The sequence below is a fragment of the Acomys russatus genome, chromosome 10, assembly GCF_903995435.1.
Source record: "Acomys russatus chromosome 10, mAcoRus1.1, whole genome shotgun sequence".
NCBI classification, from domain to species: Eukaryota; Metazoa; Chordata; class Mammalia; order Rodentia; family Muridae; genus Acomys; species Acomys russatus.
In genome coordinates, this window is record NC_067146.1 from 7,716,036 (window position 1) to 7,736,773 (window position 20,738).

Sequence of the window (20,738 nt, forward strand, 5' to 3'; positions counted from 1 at the left end):
CTGTTTTGCTTTGTCAGACCAGTGCCAGGGTGGGAGCAGGAGTGGGGCATTCGATACAAAGTCTTACTCATTTTCTCTTCATTTATAAGCCAGAACTCATGTGGAAGGCTTTTTAACTTAAAGAAAATAAAGTGGACAGCATTTTTGTTTTGTTTTGGGTTTTTGTTTGTTTGTTTGGTTGGTTGGTTGGTTTGGTTTGGTTTGTTTGTTTGGTTGGTTGGGTTTTTTTGTTTTTTGTTTTTTGTTTTTTTGAGACTTTGAGACAGAGTCTCCCTGTGTAGCCTTGGCTGTCCTGGACTTGCTTTGTAGACCAGGCTGGCCTCGAACTCACAGTGATCCACCTGCCTCTGCCTCCCAAGTGCTGCGATTAAAGGAGTGCGCCACCACCACCCAGATTTGTTTTGTTTTTAAAGCATGCACCTACTTTGTATTTGAGAGCCATCAATGTGAAATCTGAATACAACTTGCTAAAGTATATCAAAGTAGAGGGGTCTGAAATAATCTGAGATTCTTCGGGGCATTGCAGAATCCAGAACTCTGCTAAAGGCACCTTCAAATTGTCTTTCCTTCTGACTCTTTCCCAACAGACCCAAGAATCAAAAATTAAAAGTCACCAGTCATAATTCTGAGGCTCCTCGGATTGTGCTCTCAGGCCCACAATGCTGGCTGTTCTAGCTCCTTAACTTTAATTACAGATTTTATGTTTAAAAAGTTAAGCAAGGTGTGCACTTGTAACGAAGAAACTCAATTTAAACGCACCCTTCTCCCTTAGTTCGAGCAGAACTATTTATGAAAACAAGAAAAAAAGATGTTCCTTACTAAAAATAAAATCTGCACGACTTGTTTTTTTTAAGTTATAGTTCTAGTGTCTTGCTTTTTTCTTCTGTTCTCTTCGCTTCCTTAGTCCACCGTGACTACCCAACACTAGAAAACAATGCACCATTTAGAGCTTAGACCTTGCATGTTAGACATTGTCTGCTCCAAAGGAGTTGGTAAATACTCACTTGAGGTTATTCATCGTCTGCCCCTTCCATTCTCCTGGGATTAGCTGTAGCACTTTACGGCTCCCAACCACATGCTTGCTCTTTCATTAGAGGAAGCTTTGATTATGCAGTTGGCTCACTGTAGGACCCCTGAGGCTTGGGTCTGAACCCTACAATTTGATGATTATCTGACTTTACAATGCACATTCCAGCTGCAGATAACACTGAGAGCCAAACAAGGAAATAGATTCTTCCTTATTCTCATCACTTGCTCCTCCCACCGGGCAACTAAGTGAGTGGAGATGGTCAGAATTACGTGATGCAAGAGCCCCGTAATAATCCAGGGGATCAATGCTGCGCATTTCATCACGTGTCCAGAGAAAAAAGAGAGAATTCAAATCCAGTGGCTAGAAGGCTCACCTGGGAGTGACGGGATGTCAGGAGAGACCCCGAAGGCTACCCCTCCAAGGAGACTCCTAAGGTTGCTAACATGTCTGCCCCTCCTTAAGTAACTGAGCAAATCTAACCATGCTCTGCCTGGACACACAGATACAAAGACAGACAGAAGTATTTGTACCCATTCAGTGTTGTGTGCCAGGCCTGGGGGAGATGTTGTTTGTGATCTAGGGTCTGTTTTCTATTTGGCATGTGGACTGACATGAATACTGAATGAAAAAAAAATAGGACCCCTCCTGGGTATGGGTTGAGGAGGTTTATTGTCTATTTGAGGGAGCACACAGGCCGAGGCATCTGGAAGAGTCCAGATTGAACCCCACCAGCAGACTGACCAAGGCCATGAGAGGAGGGGGTGGCTAGAAGCAAGGGGGAAGAGAAAAGAGTGGGGACAAGAAAGGAGCCAAGGACCAAAAAGACCAAGAGGATGAGAATGGCTGGGTTGTATAGGGAAGGCAAGCTGGGGGAGGCGGAGTGCAGCTCAGGGACAGGGGGCGCTGAGGGCAGGGTGCAGGGTATGCCAGCCAGGATGACTCTCTAACGGGTACTTGTGAGTATAGACTGAGAGAGGCTGGGACCAGAGTCCACTTTGATATGTTTAATAAGCATCTCAGTTAGCCATTTGCCCCAGGTTTCTTTGTGACAGAAGAGATGCAAAATCGTCAGTTATAATTTTGCGTGCATTGGAAGTGTTATATGAGACCCAAGGGGAGGAATCGGTCACTCAGTGCTTGTCTGGACCTTCAAGGTGGCTGAGAGTTGCTGGTTACAAGAGGCCTGGGCAGGGCTCTAGTGGTGTGGACAGGCATGGGAGCCTTCTTCACTGGTGCTGTCCGCTCGGAAGCCAAGCCAGATAAATAAACCAGAGCATCATCATCATAACCCTTACTGCTTCAAGCCTCTTCAATTTGCTCTTCCATTCCAGACTTCAGGGACAAAGAGGATTAAATGGTGTTTGGGTCCTAAGCTCTCTGAGAAGCAACAAGCTCTAGGGGAGGGGAGTGACGTTTGATAGCCTTTTCTCTGAGCTCAACCTGGAATGCCTGAGGGCCAGTGAGGCGCTGAAGGAAGCCCTGGAGATGGATGAGTCTCCTTTAAAGGCCAGTGAGTGACCAGAATGCAATCTGCAGCTCTCCACACACTTAAACAGAAAGGAATCCGCTGGGCGTGATTCACCAAGGCTCTTCAGCACAGTGCAGGCCTGTCCTGTATCACACTTTACACATAAAGCAAAAAACAAAAAACCACCAAAATCCCCAAAGACCCTCTTATTAAAAAATTGCCTCAAAAAGAAAGAAAGAAAGAAAGAAAAAGACCCAGGGTACACTGGAATTAACTATACAAATCCCTAAACTACACAACTTGGTGAAGTTTTATATAGTAACAGTGGCCAGGGAGGAAGTTGTGGAGTTTTACATTGGATTCCATACTTCTCCTTCAAATATATATTTTATGTGCACTTATCCACCACTGAAAGTGAAAAATCTATGTTAGTGAGAACAAAAACCTAACTAGCCTAATATCATTTTTCATAACTCACATTCATGACCTACATTCAGTCCATTCTCATCCCATAATATTCAGCCTCTCTTGTCCTCTTTCCTTCACACTACTGTGTGCCCATATGTGCACTTGTTTATATTTGAACATACATTATTGGCTAGAGTCCACATATGAGGAAGAACCTAGGGTTTTTATTTCCTGAGATTGTGTGACCTCTATAAAATAACAGTCTAAGTCCATTCATTTCCTAGATTTGTGATTTCATTTTTCTTTAGAACTGACTAGTGTTGTATTGTGTGTGTGTGCATATATGTGTATATATATACATGTATGTGTGTGTGTGTGTGTGTGTGGTTTCTTGACACACTGTTTCTCTGTGTAGCCTTGGCTGTCCTGGACTTGCTTTGTAGACCAGGCTGGCCTCAAACTTAACAGAGAACCACCTGCCTCTGCCTCCCTGAGTGCTGGGATCACAAGTGTGAGCTTTGTATGTATAAGTTTTACTATCCATTCATCTATAGGTGGATAACTAGGATTATTCTAATTCTCTGCTGTAGCAAACAAAGCACCAATAAATGGGTATAAATATGTTTATGAGAGGGTATAAAATTCTCTGGGTATAAGCCCAGGGTAAAATAGCTGGGTTATATAGTACCATTTACACTTTGGATGGTATTTTTTTCACATCCTCATTTTATCAGCCACCTAAGAAAGATGCTAACTGTGTACATGAGAATTGCTTAGATCTTCTAAAGCTATATCCACCCCCCCTTTCCTTTCATTCTTGACCTAAATGTCATTTTATTATAAAACAAACAAACAAACACATATTAATTATGTGTGTGCATGTGTGTCTGTGTGTGGGTATGTGCATATACATGAGTGCAGGTATTTACGGAGGCCAGAAGGGGGCAGCAGATCCCTGGGAGCTTGAGTTATGTATGGTAACTAAAAGTTACTTTCTTTATAAGAGTTAGAGAACAGAGGAAGTCCCCCTCAGTCATAGTCATAGGGGAGGGGAGTAAGGGGAAAATGGGAGGGAGGGAGGAATGGGAGGATACAAGGGATGGGCTAGCCATTGAGACGTAATAAGAATAAATTAAAAAAATAAATTTTTTTAAAAAAGGAAAAAAGAGTTGGAGAACATGAGGTCTATGCTTAAAGCTAAGAGCTATACACAGCCACTGGCTGCTCTTCGGTTTGTTGCCTCCTAAGGCTGAGGCCAACAATTTGGACCTCCAGCCCCTTCTTAGAGATTGCAAGCAAAGGTTGATTCATTTCTGACCTGATAAGCGGAAGACCAGAGACAGTTCTATGGGAAACAGGCTCCTTATACTCTCTTAGTTCAGCTGACACCATTGCTATCAAGGTGCCCGTGATTGAGGAGCTTAAGAGAGAAAAGATTAGGAAATTTTCACCCTGTTGTAGTCTTTAATTTTATAAGAATCACCATTTTGTTCAGTTCAGGAGCCACTGAGCGCTGTAGTGATGACAGTCCCCAAGTAACCAGGATATACTCAGCAGATAGTGGCTCGGAGAAGAATACTTGTAACTGGAATGGTTAGCTTTCATGGTAAGACAAGAGGGTTGAAAGCTATGAAAAGCTTATGTCAACTCTATACCACCATTGAAAGAGAGAGACAGAGAGAGACAGAGAGAAAGAGAGAGAGAGACAGAGAGAGACAGAGAGAGAGAGAGACAGCAGTCTTTTTCTTATTCATCAAAGAAAGAGAAATAAGGAGGAAGCATTGCATATCCCCAAGTGGGGCCCCACTAAAAAAATAATAAAAGTTTACACAACAGCTTTGATGAGAGAAACAGAGGAACCGTTCAAGGAAGGAGTGGGCAGAGGTTCCCATATACTGGAGTTGCCAATAGCGCCTTGGGAAAGGTACGGTGTAATTAGCCCTGATGATGCCCCTGGCCTTGGAACCAGCATGGTATCCGTCATCTCATGTTGCTCACTCACGTCCTGCTCAGTTATTTTCCATATCAGTCTCTTGTGTTCCCCCAGAAAATCTTGCCAACAGCACAAAGTTTTCTGTGGGAATCAAAAATGGGGTTGACCATGTTCTTCTAAGCAGCCACAGGAGAGCTTCCATCTCTAGAAAGAAAGGTCTCTTTGGTTACCTAGTTGCGGATGCTGACCCTGGGAGTTCTCAGAGGTCTCATCTGGAGAGCCACAACATGTGTGCAGAATTCCCAGGGCACCCATAGCAAAACCAGAAGTACATATTGAGCAAATTTCTAGAACCCTCTAGTTAGATTTCTAAGTGGCACAGGAAGACAGGAGCCAGGGAAGATGTGTGACATTGGACAATCCCTGTCACCCATAACGGAAAATATGAACACCAGAAATTTTTCCTATTCTAAACAGTGTGGGTTTAAAATATCCTCTCTGGAGACTCTCCTGAATACACAGGCTTGCAGTGCTATTTATAGTGGCTGGTGTGTACTTTACAGTGATGTCTATTCCAAGAAAGGAACTCTATGTAGGGTAGGGAGGTGTGGACATGGAAAACAGACTCTCATATTTTAAACTTAGTCATTCAATACTAACCTTAAATGTAGTAGCAGAGATCTCAGTAATCTAGACTAACTGGAAGAAGGAAGCCACTATAAATGACAAGACATTTTAACGGAAATACTTGAAATATGTTTGCATACTTGAAAGATATGCGAGCATACCTGGTGACTCTCAGCAGACTTCACAGAAGCATTGGAAGAAACAAGCAAAGGAAAAATGACTTCTGATCAGAAAGATAGCTTTCTGATACAAGTGAATTTTTCTAAAGTCATTAAAAAAAACATTTACAAGGTTGTGCTCTCCAACGTTTAAAAACGAAGCCTTGGAACATAGCTTACGCATTTCACATGTTCATCAAATCCTTTGCTTGTATATAGTTCCAAGCTATGCTTTTCTACAGCCCTGCCACAAATAATTCAGGATTTGAAACCAGAAGTGTCTGAATTAGTGCAGAGTTATGACAAGCTAAAACGTGTCCCCAAGGCTGCCAAAGAGCACAGCAAGCAGGAGCCAGGATCTGCTGTTAACGCACAAAGCATCCTCATGGCTCCTTCACCTTCTTCCCAGATGACTGGGATCCACTCCCACAGCTGCGCCCTTCCAGCTCACCAGGGTTTCGAGCCTCAGGGTATTGTCTTGCAGCGCTGTTCTGGACCTCCACCGAGATGATAAGGTGAAGAACCTCCCTAGAACACTCCCAAGCTACTGAGGGAGAGTTCCCTTGATGAACATTCTGGAATATTCTACACTCATTCCTTCCTGCTATTTCCGGCTGGCCAAACGACAGTCACAAATGTAGATCTCTCAGATCTACTGGTCGGTGATAAAATTCAAAGAGATAGACTTGATCTAAGAACTTGATGGTTTTCATTACATTTTTCTCTCCCTTTAGATGAAAATTCTTTGTTCATAAGACTGAATATTTCACTCATGTTCCTAGCAGGAAACCACATATAAATCCCTTGATCCTGTGCATTTAGAAATCTCAGAGCCCTCTCAAGCAAGTGGGCAGTCACTAACATCTTCACCTGAGAGTCTGGACCAGCAGTTCTCAACCTTCCTGATGCTGCAACCTTTTAATACAGTTCCCCGTGTTGTTGTGGCTCCCAGCCACAATATTTTTCATTGCTGCTTCATAATCGTAATTCTGCTACTGTTATGAATCATAATGTAAATATTTGTGTTTTCCAATGGTCTTAGAGGGCCCCTGTGAATGGGTCATTTGGCCCCCAAAGGGGTTATGTCCCACATAGGTTGAGAACCGCTCATCTAGAGGCAATCTCTCTCAATGCCATAACTTAAGTCAAGTGACCTCATTCAGAATGTTGCTTTAACTTAATGGGTTATTCAGGACTCTGATTACCTACCTGAGCGAAGCAGCCAAAGGAAGGCAGGGTCCTGAAGAATCCATTCAGGAGACTCAGTAGCATTGCGAATATGCTAACTCTAAGGAGAGAGTATGAGTTTGGAGGGGTGTGCAGTACAATGGGTTAGAGCCCTTCTAGCTGTAGTATATTGTATTACTTTGTGTATGCCTACCTTTTCATGGTTAAAATAGGTAAAAATAGTTCTTTGGAATTAAGCGGTTCAAATTTATTTTATAAAAATCACACACACACATTCATTATTAGCATGGTCTACATACTATACAAGCAGCAATTAGATACCAGGCTAACAGCATAGGGACAGCGCCTGGCTAAGCAATACTCCAGAGGGTAACTGACAATTGGCTGAGCTTCCTTGGAAGATGTTAATTTAGTGTATGGAGAAAACAGCAACAACAGTAAATGCTGACTGTGCACTAACCATTTTTCAGGAACTCTATGTCAGGGGCATCATTATCTCCATCACACCGTGGCAGAAAACTACTCTAGGAAGCTGTTCTCCAGGTGATAACATGGGGCCATGGAGGCTGAGTGGACTTACACTTGGTAACCTTCTGGGGATTTGAACCTGGGTCTATGTAGTTTTATTCCTCCTCTCTGGATGGCATCTGTTTCCATCCCACCCTAGCTCTGCCCTCCTCCTCCAAAGACAGTAACAACATAGGCGAAAGATAAATTTATTGGTGAGGAATCCGATTAGCGCTTAGCTTTTGCATATTTAGAGAGACAAGCCCCTTGGTGTGTTTGACTTGTCACTGTGAAACTGGTAAGTGTGGAGAGTTCTGACAATGTAGTTCTATAATCAAGGTCTGTTTAAGAAAGATCATATAAGCAACAGACTTTGAAATTGGTGAAAAGAGAGTTCCACCCTCAAATTGTTTCTTTTACCTTTTCTTGATATCCAGTTTCTAGTGGCTTGCTGCTCCCATTTGGCCTGTCCTCTTACTGTCTTTATCCGTGCGCATGCACGTGTGTGTGTGTGTGTGTGTGTGTGTGTGTGTGTGTGTGTGTGTGGTGCATGCTTGTCCATGAGCACCGCATGAATGCCCGTGGAGGCCAGAAGAAGGCATCATACCCTCTGGAACTGGTGTTATGGATCCCACCAGTTATGTGCACTCTGGGAACTGAACCAAGGACTCCTAACCATTGAGCCTTTTATCCAGTGCCTTAATTTTATTTATTTTTCCTCATTATGATATGATCTAATATCTTTTATTTTAGAAATGTTATCGATAAGTTGTTGTTAGGTATGAAATAAATTAATGTAAATTCTTTCTCAAAGTACTCTCCATTGTCCTGAGCAACACCCTTTTACAGACTGAAAAGTTGGGGTGCCATCATCTATCAGGCTCTACCGCTGCTTACAGAGGTGAGATTTTTAGGGGCTCAGTCTCCTTAAACTTGAGCTTTTTCGTGTGTAAAATGAAGTTGACAAAAACTCCCTAGATCATAGATTCTTGGCCTTGGTTGATGGGACCAGAGGTCTATGGGCAGCAGTCTGCAGTACCATGGAAAGTAAGCGGCCATGATTTGTGGGTGCATAGACACATTATTTTTGGAGCAAGGTCCATAGACTTTGGCAGTCTCTGAGTCATCTGTGGTCCCTCACGAAATGATAGTACTCCTCTGTAACATATGGCCTGCGAGTCCATGTCTGCAGGCCTGATGCCTTGGTGAGCGATGTGGCTAAGTGTCTGTTCTGTAGGCGATCTCAGGCAAGCTGAGGAAAGAGTCAGTGGAGTTCTTGTTGGAGTCAGCCAAGAGCCTTGGTTAGTTTGAGAGAAGAAAACTTATCTCCTCTGTTTCTATTTTCTGTGAAATGGTAATAAATTGGAGAGCTTTTGGCAGTGGGCAACAAAGACAACAACTGCATCTATACAGGTAAGCAATTTATCCAAGAGACCATGAAGAACAGTTTGCTCGGCTTGTTAGCACCTACGTGTCTTGAGTGACTTCCCCCGTCTTGTAAAATCATTTGCCAGTGATGGAGAGGTAATGGACCTTTAGCTATGATAACCAGTCAGAACATGAAGAATCCCCCACCACCATGTTTGTTATAGAAGGGTTTTAAAATTTGGGGCGGGCAGGTAGAACTGCACCCCCTGACGAATGAAGTGGAAATGTTGCTTGAATTTTCAGATCCATGGAGTCTAGGGTTGCTTTGATAATGAGTGAAGATAATGTCTCTGAAGTCCATGACTCAGAGCCTAATACATGGGTGATTATAAATACCATCCACTTCTTTTACAAAATTAAATGATATTTCTGGCTGATGCCTATTTCCACTTCAGAGCAATTTGTTCTGACTGAATTTTTAAAATGACTTTCTGAGCAGTGTGATGGCTAGTGTATTAGTATCGCGGGTCCCGCGAGTTGTCAGAGTCCCCAGGTAACCCTGGGTCCCTAATGGAATTGTGACACTCCCCTATAGCAAATGATCGGCAAGTCAGTGCAGGCCTTTGTGAGCGATGTGGCTGAGACTCTCTTCTGATGCTGGACACAGGCTGAGAAAGTCAGTGGCGTTCTTCACTGACAGGTTACTTTACTTAGAAATTGGCGGGGGTAAAGATACTGTCTTCAGTCTAGAAAAGGGAGAGGGGAGAATGGAGGGAGGGGATTCGGCTCATGGTTTAGGGAACTCAAGCCTTCACGTCAGGAAAGGTGCAAGAGCAGAGCCAGATCTTACCTGTGTGGGCCTGGGAGTGTCAGGCTGCCTGCTCATCGCATGGGGTCAGGAAGCAGAGAGGCGTGGAGCTGGCCAGTGACTCTCAAGCTCTGTTCTACATCCTTGCTTCTGCCAGCAAAGCCCCACAGCGCCCTCCAAACAGTGATCCCAACCCCCACCCTCCTCCACCCACCGACTAAGTTCAAAGGCACGAGCCTGAAGCGGATAGTTCACACGCAAGTCACAGTGACTGGAAATTATCTACTTTTGTCCATTTCCCTACACCCAGTTGTACTGAAACTAAACAGTTTTAAATGTGCATACAAGGGGCCTGGAGAGAGGATTCCACGGTTGAGATGGCTCTCCTGGAGGACTTAAATTTTTTTTCCCCAGAAAGCTAGTTGGGTGGCTCACAACGTTTTGTAACTCCAGCTTTAGGGGACCCAACATACTCTTCTGGCCTCTGAGGGCACTCCCTCCCTCAACACACATGTGCCATACACACGCAGACACACCACACAGATAAAAAGAAATCTTAAAACATTTGCATAAAACTCCATGGAAGTGTTTTTTAAATAGCCTCCAAAATAATTATTAAAAGAACTTTAATTTAAAATACAGAAACAAAATTCAATACCAAAGGCTGGGCCCCCTTCCTTTTCTTTTCTTTCTTTCTTTCTTTTCTTTTTCTTTTTTTCTTTTTTTTTTTTTTTTCTTTTTTTTTCTTTTTTTTCTTTTTTCCTTCTTTCTGGAGTAATCAATCTTCTAAAAAGAACTTTTTGGGCAAATGTAAGTATGTTAATGATTTATACAGTTTCAAAAGAATGTTTCATTTAACCTCCTAATGGAAATTAATGTTCTGCTCAGACATTTTAAAATGTATTTTTAAAGACTTGTACTTGAGACTCAAGGTCATGATGTAAGCATTCTGAGTAAGTGTTTTCACGTGTCCTTGTCTGGAGTTTAACTGTCGGTTGGCCTTGTTGTTACATCATGGGGGGGGGGGACATCAGTGATGCAGTTCTAGAAGGGGATTTTTGTGGATCAAATGGATTTTTAAAACTTGCCTGTTTTTCCAGAGCAGTAAAAATATTTACTTTCAAATGTCTAATCATTGGGGTATTTCAGAAGCCCATAAAAAATGTATGAATGATGAAAACAGCTAGCATGTTTTCTCTCCCTTTATTTATGTGTCTGAGCCTCAGAATCTGATAACGATTCTACAATAGAGGCCTTTCTTCTCATGGGAGAGGATCTGCTGCAGGGTGTGGACAGCGCGTGCCGGGGAGCATGGGGGAGCTCAGGACTTGAAGAGTGAGAGCATTTGCTCTCTGCTTGGTGGGAAGGAAGCCCGCCATGGACCAGGCGTGGCCACTGATGAGCTCCTCACAGACAAATGCATCACTGCAGGTTGCGTTTCGGGAGACACAGAATCCTGTCTGACAATGGGAGAGAGCGGCTCATTTCAACTCCTGTTCCTGTGCCTGTGGGATGGAACCTCGTCGCCCGGCACACCCACCCACTCATGGTGCTTCCCAAAATAGCAAATTCTAGCTTTCTAGTTCCAGGTGCTTGCATTCTCTGAGATGTACAAAATAAAGTAGCAACTGAAAAAAAAAATCACAGTTTTAACGTTTTTATTGTGTGTTGCAGAGACTCAAATTAACTAATAGCAGTTAGTAGTCATATAAAATGGTAAGCACTGTATTGATTTATTCCCTCTTCTCATCGTATAGAAAGCTATGATGTGGACACTTTCATAACCCTCATTTTACACGAGGGCAAGCAGAAAACCTGACAGACTGGTCACCTAAACAGTGAGCGGCCGGTTAGGGACAGACCTAGGATGGAGACCACAGGTCCTGACGCCCAAGTCCACGAGCACAACTGCTTAGGTTACCATCTTTGATCACGATGCCTCTTTGGTGGTCCTTCATTTATACAGAGCAGTGGTTCTCAGCCTCCCCACCACTGTGACCCTTTAATACAGCCCCTTGTGCTGTGGTGACCCCCAGCCATGAAAATATTTCGTTGTTACTTCATAACTGCAATTTTGCTACTGTTATGAATTGTAACGTAAATATTTGCTATGCAGGATATCTGATATGTGACCCCTGTGAAAGGATTTTTGACCCCTAAAGCTGCTGATTTAGAACATACACATTTGTCTATACACCTGTGTTTATATCTACCTCTGCCTCTCAGATATGTCTACCGCTGTGTGATCATTACTCTGTATTGCTGGCTACATTTTAAAGGCCTAGAGCTTCTCTGTACTAGACTGGGAAAATTGGCTCTGAAAAATGGATATACCCTCCCCTGATGTATGCAGTCCCCCGTGATATGAATGCCTGTCCACCCACAGTTAGCATAGAAAATCCAAGAAGATGAAAAAAAAAAAAAAAGTGACACAGAAGCAGGTGGCTCCAGTTTTGTGATGAGAAGCAATGTGCCCTGAGAAAGGCAGAGCTGCCAGATGAGTGTGTGCATGTGTGTGTGTGTGTGTGCATGCACGTGCATGTGTGTGCATGTGCATGTGTGTACATGTATTCTAGCACGCATGTGTGTGCATGAGTGTATGTGCACGAGTGTGTGCAGGAGTGTGTGTGCACATGCGTTTGTGTGTATTCTAGCATGTGCACGTATGTGTGTGTGTGTGTGTGTGTGTGTGTGTGTGTGTGTGTGTGAAGTAAAACCCTGAGACAGACAGAGAAGCAGAATAGATCTGGGAACTTTCTATTCCCATGGGGCTAGTGGAGAATAAAAGCAGCAGAAGCAAATGTTTATTTATTTACTCATTTCTTTGTTCAAATAGGTCACTAACTGAAAAGTAATTAAAGTTGAAATGTATACAAATGTCTTTTGCTTAGAAACAATGCATTAAGAATTCTCTCTGCCACTTCCCCTTGGTGGGGAGGCCTGGTGGCACCCAGAGGAAGGGTAAGCAGACTACTAGGGTGAGACTGATAGGCTGTGACCATACGGTGGGGGAAGAGGTCCCCTTCTGTCACAGACCTAGGGGAGGGGAATAGGGTGAAGGAAGGAGGGAGGGGGGAATGGGAAGATACAAGTGAGGGGATAACAATTGAGGTGTAATCTGAATAAACTACTTAAATAAAAAATTTAAAAAAGGATTCTCTTTGGTTGTACACAGATTCCCTTCTGCCAACCAAAATGCCTTTCTTCTGCTTTTGTCAAGATCTCTCTAATTCACCTACGACACGAGCTTCATGACTCTTGGCACAGTGTCCCTACAGGCAACTGTTGGTCTCTACACTTCTGGGTGGAGCCTTGCCTTTTATAAACATTCGTTCTATATGTATACATGTAGTTATTAAATTATAATATTTCATCTATCATCTATCTGTCTATTTATCTTACTATCTATCTGTTTATCTATATCTATCATCTATCATCTATCTATCTATCTATCTATCTATCTATCTATCTATCTATATACCTATTTTTATGGTGCTGGGGATTGAACCTTGAGCCTTGAGTATGCTGGTCAAGTATTCTACCCTCAAGGAGCATACCCATTCTTCTTTTTACTTTTATTTTGAAGCAGGATATGACTAAGTTGCCCAAGCTGGCTTTGAACTCACAGTGTTCCTGCTTCAGCATCCCAGGTATTTGGGATTAAGGGCCTATATACTGAATGATGTGTCTCCTTTCTAGAAAATCTGAAGGCATCGTCACAAAAAGTTAGAGTGAGAAAGCCAAATGAAGTGCAAGAGCCATGCTACCAGGAAAAAAAAAAAAATGGTCCACAGAGTTACGGGTGAGACAGAGAGAAGGATGTTTCCCATAAACTCAGTTTAGACTCCAGGTTACAGGAAAATCTGAGTATATCAAAGGTGTGTGTATGACAGAGTCTCAGGGCACCATGGCACAGGGAGGGCACTCCAATCCATGTAAAAGACAGACAACATGGCACCAAGTATACTGCTAGCTTTTAATTTACTTAAATTTTATTTTATTTATGCATGTGTGCTTCAGTATGCATATGTCTGCATGTGGGGATGTGTACATATACGTGCGGGTACCACAGAGGCCAGAAGAGGGCGTCAGATCTTCTGTGTGTGTCTGTCTGCACGTGGGGATATGTGTATATACGTGTGGGTACCACAGAGGCCAGAAGAGGGCGTCAGATCCCTCGGAGCTGGAGCTATGGGCTTTGGTAACCTGCTAGACATGGGTGCTGGGAACAAAATTCCAGTCCTCGTGATCAAGCCATGAGTGCTTAGCCATCTGTGCAGCCTTGCAACTAGCTTGTAAAATGATCATTTTAAAAGTCTCTTCCTGAGGAATAAAATGCCTAGGAATCTGGCTCAGTTTAACTTGTGGTTATGACATTTGATGAGAATACACGTTTTTAATTATTGAACACTAAAAATCAGAATTATATCTTCTAACCGAAGTCAGTAAAACTTAACCAAAACAAGATATTTTATTAGGAAAGTCTTAGTGGGTAAGGAAAAACAGTAGACTCTTTTGTTGTGTGATGTTACTTTCTCTATAGGAGTTGCGGGTAAGGTATTCAAAGTTCATGTGCTATTTTCAGTGAGCAAATCAATATGGAGTACATTCTGTGTTTGGGGTTATAAGAATTATTGCTGAGTTCACACAGGTTGAAAAGCACGACCACGCTCTTCCTAGGTCCGCATTCCGCTGTGCATCCTCCCCTCAGTGCCCCAAACAGAGCTTAGAACAAAAGAGATGCCAGATAAAAATGTGTTGGGAACGGATAAATGCATCCCTGACCTTTGGAACAACTCTATTTTAGGGTAATTTACTCTGCTGCCATTCAAAACCTGGAATGAATAATTTTTGTTCTCCAAATCCAGTGGGAAGTTTCGTTGTCCCCAGCCTGGCCCTCAGTACATAATGCAGGGTCTTAGAATTCCTTTTTTTTTTTTTAAAGTGTGAGATTCTGTATTACTTATTTGATTTCAAATCAAGCAACACCGATTGCAAACAGAAGCAGACAATACGAAAGGCAAGAGGAAATGACCTCTCATTCCCGTGAGAAAACACCATTCCTGTGACAAGAGGATGTCAAGAACTGGACGTAAAGGAAGAGGAAGGGGCTAGCCTGGGGTCTCACTTGCCCTTTGTCCTCAGATCTGAACTAAGATTTTAGATAGCCCGGGATTTCTGGTTCAGCCATCTGTTTCCTGGACACACCCTGCACTTGCCCATGGAAGCTAGAACTTTCATGGCCGCTGTAGATGATTAGATGCCACCACACGCTGAAAGGCTTGACCAGACTCCAGCAGGGCAGAGCTGTACAGCTCCGCCTTGGAACATGAAGAGGTAAATTCAGTGAAAACATAAAAGCCATGGTGAAGCACAAGCAGAAATGTGGGCAGACATGCTGCCCGAACAGTGTCTGGATCAACCTGTCTATATTTGTTTTACATTATTAAGGGAACTGGTTTTAGTGCCCAGGCTTTCTACACCTGGCGTGGACAGAAGATAAAACCCTTGTTCACACGACATCACCACCAACCTTGGACAGACTGACCGAAGCAACTGCGTGGTCAGTTCGCAGGTAGAGCTCTGGCTGTAAGAGACGGTGAAGCCCACTCCGGCGTCCACCACCGTGCGATGCTCTCGCACTCTTCTCACCTGTTCCTTCACTGCCCGTCCATGCGGTGAGCAAAGAAGCTCAAGAGCTCCATCCACACCGTGATGCTCGCTTTCTGCTCTTTCTTTCGTCCCCAGTGCTGCTAGCCCCAACTTTCATCCACCACGCGTCAGTTTTCCACACTCTTGTTTTCCTTCGACAGACACAAGTGTCTTCCTGTTGATCGGCACCTTTTCTCCACACTGCGACTTGGATGGTTCTTAGTAGACATTAGTTGGGTAAAGAGAGAGCCCCAGGAGCCCAGGGGACCCCTAGGCCAGTAGCACTGTGTTAGGCAGAGCGCCCCCTCCTGTCTGGATGGTGCCTGCACGCCCTTGTCGTCTACTGGACGACAGGTCTGGTCCTTCCCTGGGCCCCTTCGGCCCTCTCTCTGCTAGTTTGCTTTCTGTGTTAGTTTCCATTATGCCTTTATGACCTCTTACTCTTTCATACTGGCTTTGTGGGAGGGGCTTATGACTTCTATCTTTTTATTGCCTCAACAGTGGGTTTGACCCAATGGACCTTTCTTCTAAGATTTTTCTCTTCTTTCTAAATAAAAATCCAAGTTTCCTATCTTCAAACATCTGGGGGGGGGGAACCCATGTTGACGTGGTTTCCACCTGAAATTCGGCACCATGCCCATGACCACAAAGAATGGAGCCTTCTCACCTTTCCCCGCTGGGGACAGGACAAAGACTTTTCTTGACAATGCCTGATAGAAAGTGTGTTGGGAACGGGTGAATGCATCTGTAGCTCTGACCCTTGGAACAGCTCTATTTCAGGCTAATTTACTCTACTGTCATTCAAAACTGGAACATGAAGTCTTCAGACTTTTTTTTTTTAGCTTACCCTCCCCTGACAGGCTTGCTAATTGCCACTGGGACCTTTTTCCTCCGGGTCACTGCTCTGATTCAGACTTTCATGACCCTGTGCTTGGCACCAACTCTAGCGGCGTCTCTATCTCTCAGTCCACTGTACCCAACTTTGACCTTCATCCTCTCATCCCATACAGCTCTATTTTATCATATCCCCTCTACTGTAAGGTCCTAAGGTGCTCAAGATCTTTCTCTCAAGCTCTCCACAGCCTCCCTGCACCAGACCCTTTCCCCCTGAGCTTTGCTTGTCTCCTTTTCTCATCTGGTTGGCCTCCCTTGACCCACCCCACTTTTTTTCTCTTGATAAACTGTATCTCTCATGGTAATTTTAGGTTCACAGCAAAGTTAAGAGGAAATGACAGAGTTGCCATATTCTTCTTGTCTCCTGCCATCGTCAGCATCACACACACAGTGTTGTACTTGGTACAGTGGAAGACATAGCTACATCCATGCGTCATAATTTGCACTAAGCTAAAGCACACTTTCTCATAGATGGCTTCTCGCTGGCCTAAAATGCATGCTCTACCTTTGTGCTCCCCCACCTCACCCCCTCTCCAGCTCCTGGCAACCACTGGTCCTTTTGCTATTTCCTTAGTTTTGTGTGCTTTGAACTTTTATTTATTAACTATTATTTTAAATTTGGATAGCTACATCTTGTGTGCTGGACACATTAACACTGTCCCCTCCCCCATTTTTAAATCATATCCCTTCTGTTTTAGTCAGCTTACTTCTTCCATGGCTTACTGCTCTCTGCAAAACCTTTCTGTGACTGGTTTCACCTCAGGGTCATGACTGTCTTTCCTTCTCTTGGCATTGATATTTAGTTCCCGCTATAGAGCTGTTGTTTATTACTTAACTAGGGTAGACAGCGAAGAATATCATTAGTAATGATGATGATAGCTATTAGTTATGCATTCTATGTGCCAGCTACAGGGTCAGGCCACTTACAAAGCTTACGAATCTCTGTGACAACCACAGAAGCTGTGCGGCTGTTATGCTGATTTTGTATAGGACAACTGCGACTTAGAGAGAGGTCATTTACTCAGAGTCAAGTGGCTCCTAAGTGGCAGAGCTGTGGTGTGATCCTTAGTTACAGTGAGTACACGCGTAGACCTCCCACCAATGGCCAGGCTCATCCAAGGCTTTCCACTGTCTTTTGCATTAGTCACACAGGAGTAGAACAGTAGAGCATTAGCCCCCGGTACTTTTTTGTCACAAGTTTATGTTTTTAGTTTTGTATTGCAAGGCTGTGATGGGGTCACTAACCCCACCCCACCCCGCACCTCCACCCCCACCCCCCTGCCACACTTTACATCTGTGCACTGGAATTACTGTCACGCAAAACCACGGAACAGTTTTCTCTAAGGCGCTTTAGATGCCACTGTCCCTTGGTCTGAGGCCTGAATGTTAAGGTACACATATCCACCCTCTGTGTCACAGGTCAATGCGTCATGGTTCCAACCTGCTCTCTAACTCAGCACCTCGGAGACCTCACACATGTGGCAGCTTCCAGCTGCACCCAGCACCCAGGCCCTCCCCAGCACCCAGCACCCAGTCCCTCCCCAGCACCCAGCACCCAGGCCCTCTCCAGCGACATCAGTACTGCTGTTCTTGGTGCAGGTGGCCAGGCGTGGGTGCTTTTCTGCTAAGAATAAAATCTGAAATAAGACTCATGTGGGGCTAGCTAAACTGCATTATTAGTGATTTTAAGCCTTTCATGCATTACCTTTTACCATGACAAATTCTACAGTTCACAACTTTGGTTTAAAAAAAATGCAATTATTTGACTCTTCTCCAATCTCCCTTTTTCTTGAAATTTCTTTACATTCTTTTTAAAAATGCAAACTTTAGCCTTTTAGCAGGAAAATACTTTGCATCCATGGCTATTTTCACGACTAGCTTGATGTGCACTATGGTCACAGTTGGCCCTGCAGAGCGTGTACAGTCACTGTGATGGGCAATCTGCAAGGCTGAGAACACCAGCTTCTGCCAGCGTCCGCCAGCCTGGACCCTTACCTCTCTGCTTCCAGCCGCATCTCCTCCCGCTTTTGCCTCCTGAGTTCTCTGCGGCGTTCAAAATCATCCATTGTGGGGTTTTCGGGTTAGGGAGCCCAGATGATACCTGGATGTGAGGAAAGAGGTGGAGTCAGGGTCACCAGTGTGTCAGCAGCCCTGTCTCAGCCCTCCCATGTCTGCCTTTGATCTTTTCTTTTAAGACAAATACCTTAGAATACTGGTAAGGCAGCCAGCCAGGGGTTAATTTCTGTCTCAATCTAAGTTCACCCTCATCCTTAAAACTATTAAAGATAAGCAAGAGTCCAAGATTATATTTAATAAGTAGGAAAGAATCTCAAGAGATAAAAAATGTTGATGAAGGACTTCAGAGCTCTGGAGAGAACTTGTCCTCTGTCCCTTGCTGAACTCCAGACAAACACAAACCGAACAGAGAGAAAAGCAGGAGGGGAAATTAGAAGGGAAAGAAAACTGGCAAGAAAAGAAAAATATGTGGGGAGTTGACAAAGTAAAAGAGAAATCCAACAACGCTGCAGGCAGGCACCATCTGCATATTCTGAAAGCTAGTTAGCACTGTGTTTTGGTTTGTTTTGAAATATGCATGGGAGAGAAAAAAAATAGCTCCAGGAAGCAGCGCTTTTAGAAGGCAGCTAAATTGTGATCCAGCTGTCTTCAGAGCTCAAAAAAAATGCAGTCCTCTCGAGATGTAACCCAACCATTTTACCCTTTCCTACCTCCTCTGAGATGCCTTTGGTTCTGGAAAGAACTGCTAGCTCTTCAGATGCTGAGCCTGCTCCCCTTGGGTCTCTGTGCCATGCAGTCAAGTGGTCCAGAATCTCCCTCATCCCCCAAACCCAAAATGACTCCCCGGAAAGGGGAAGCTGGCTCCTGGCCCCGCTTTGTTTACAGAGCTGTCAGTGGTTGGTTAAACTAGCCTGGAATCTGGCATTTAAGGCCCGCTGGAAGATCGCTTCCTCTGTGGAGCGGGAGGCCTCCACTTCCTCTGGATTCCTAGGCGCTCGGCTGCACTCACATCGCAAAAATATTTTCCAGCACCTTCTATGTAGCTAGGTTGAGCTATTTTTCCTGAGCAAGAAAACTGGTGTGAGGAAACCCCAGATCCATCCCAGGATGACATCTTTGCTTGGAAACAATTTCAGAAAGAAAAAAAAATCTGAAATAAGTTGGTAAAGAAGTTTTTTTGCCCTTACCACTTTTATAATTTTCATAAAAACAAAAATCAAATCTCAGCCAACAAAAACAAACACACAATGTTATTCTTTGAGTTTTCTGCATCCTCTATGGTATTAAACTATTCGTGAGTCTTTAGAAACTTGGATTTGGGTTTTTACTGGAAGTTTTTTTTTTTTTTTAACCTCAATTTGTTTTGTTTCTCTCTGACAAGAGGGGTTCCCAATACTTTCTTTTTATTTTTATTTTTATTTATTTATTTATTTATTTATTTATTTATTTATTTATTTTCCCAATACTTTCTAATCATGAAAGAGACAAGGTTTTCTTTTTGCGTTTCACCAACCAGAAAGATATTTCTCAGACTAGACTAGATGTGGCTTGTAATGACTGTGCATATAAATGAAAGGACTTGGGAGACTGAGTCAAGAGGATTGTGAGTTCAAATCCAGCTTGGGCTAAAGAATGGGAGCCTGTCTTAGAGGTTCCCACAGCCAGTGGTGAGGACTTTCTGGCAAAGCTAGCTAGGAAGAAACACTGACAAGCAGAGTGGTGAAAGGTCCAGGCGGAGGAAGTTTAGCAACCACGCAGCTCTTGGGCGTCACAAGTTAGAGCACAAGACGAAAAAGCAAGCTAGGAGAGGTGTCCATGTAAGTGACAGATTCCTGACACATTTTAGGGACATCTATATGCGGGGCAGGATTACTAGTACACTCCTTTAGTTAATGATTAAATGGCCTTTACAAAGACAGATAGAGCCTTACCCAGGGCTGTATTTGTCTTTCCAGTATTTCTGACATTCGATTTTCTTAAAAGCTGGCCTGGTCCGTGATTAAGGAGTAAATTGGAGCTGCAGGTTTCAGGAACTGGACACATTGCCTTTTCCTTGGCTAAAGAGTCTACAGGGTTAGCTGGGCATGGTGCTGCACTTAGGAGGCAGAGGAAGAGGCAGGTGGAGCTCTGTGAGTTCGACACCAGCCTGGTCTGCAAAGCAAGTCCAGAATAGCCAAGGCTACACAGAGAAACCCTGTTTCAAAAAAAAAAATAAAATTCTACAAAGTTCATGGTCCAGAGGGAGAGGTAGGATGGGACCTGAGTCCTCTCTTCCTCACCTTCCCAACACCTCAGTGTCTCCTGAGCGACTCTTTCCTCCTTCTGTTCTAAACAGTGTGAGGGAAAAGTATTTTTTGTGTATTCTTCCTGTTCCTCCTCCTCCTTCCCCTCCCTCTCACCATAGCTGGCCTAAAAAATTCACAGAGATCTTCCTGCCTCTGCCTGAGGCATCTCCCTTTCTAGATTGGGAATGAAAGCATATCAAAAAACTTGAGCTTAATTTCAGATTAGTATCTTTTAACCAAGAAATTGTTTAGTGTGTGTGTGTGTGTGTGTGTGTGTGTGTGTGTGTGTGTGTGTGTGTGTAGGCAGGCTAGATACTGATGTTTGTCTTTAATTAAAAAAAAGCAAAAGTCATTTGTTCATTAAAAATGATATATTTTAGAATCACGTCACAGCAA

The 20,738-nt window shown here is 43.7% G+C and overlaps 1 protein-coding gene across 1 annotated transcript in view; it reads right to left on the minus strand.

The window, feature by feature from the left end:
* The window catches only part of Cald1 (caldesmon 1), a 94,678-nt gene extending 76,557 nt beyond the window's left edge, over positions 1–18,121 (minus strand). Inside the window, exon 1 of the mRNA XM_051151754.1 lies at positions 18,037–18,121. Coding sequence (XP_051007711.1) covers positions 18,037–18,107 — 71 coding nt within the window. The 5' untranslated portion in view covers positions 18,108–18,121. The remainder of the gene's footprint in view (positions 1–18,036) is intronic.
* Positions 18,122–20,738: the final 2,617 nt, after the last annotated feature.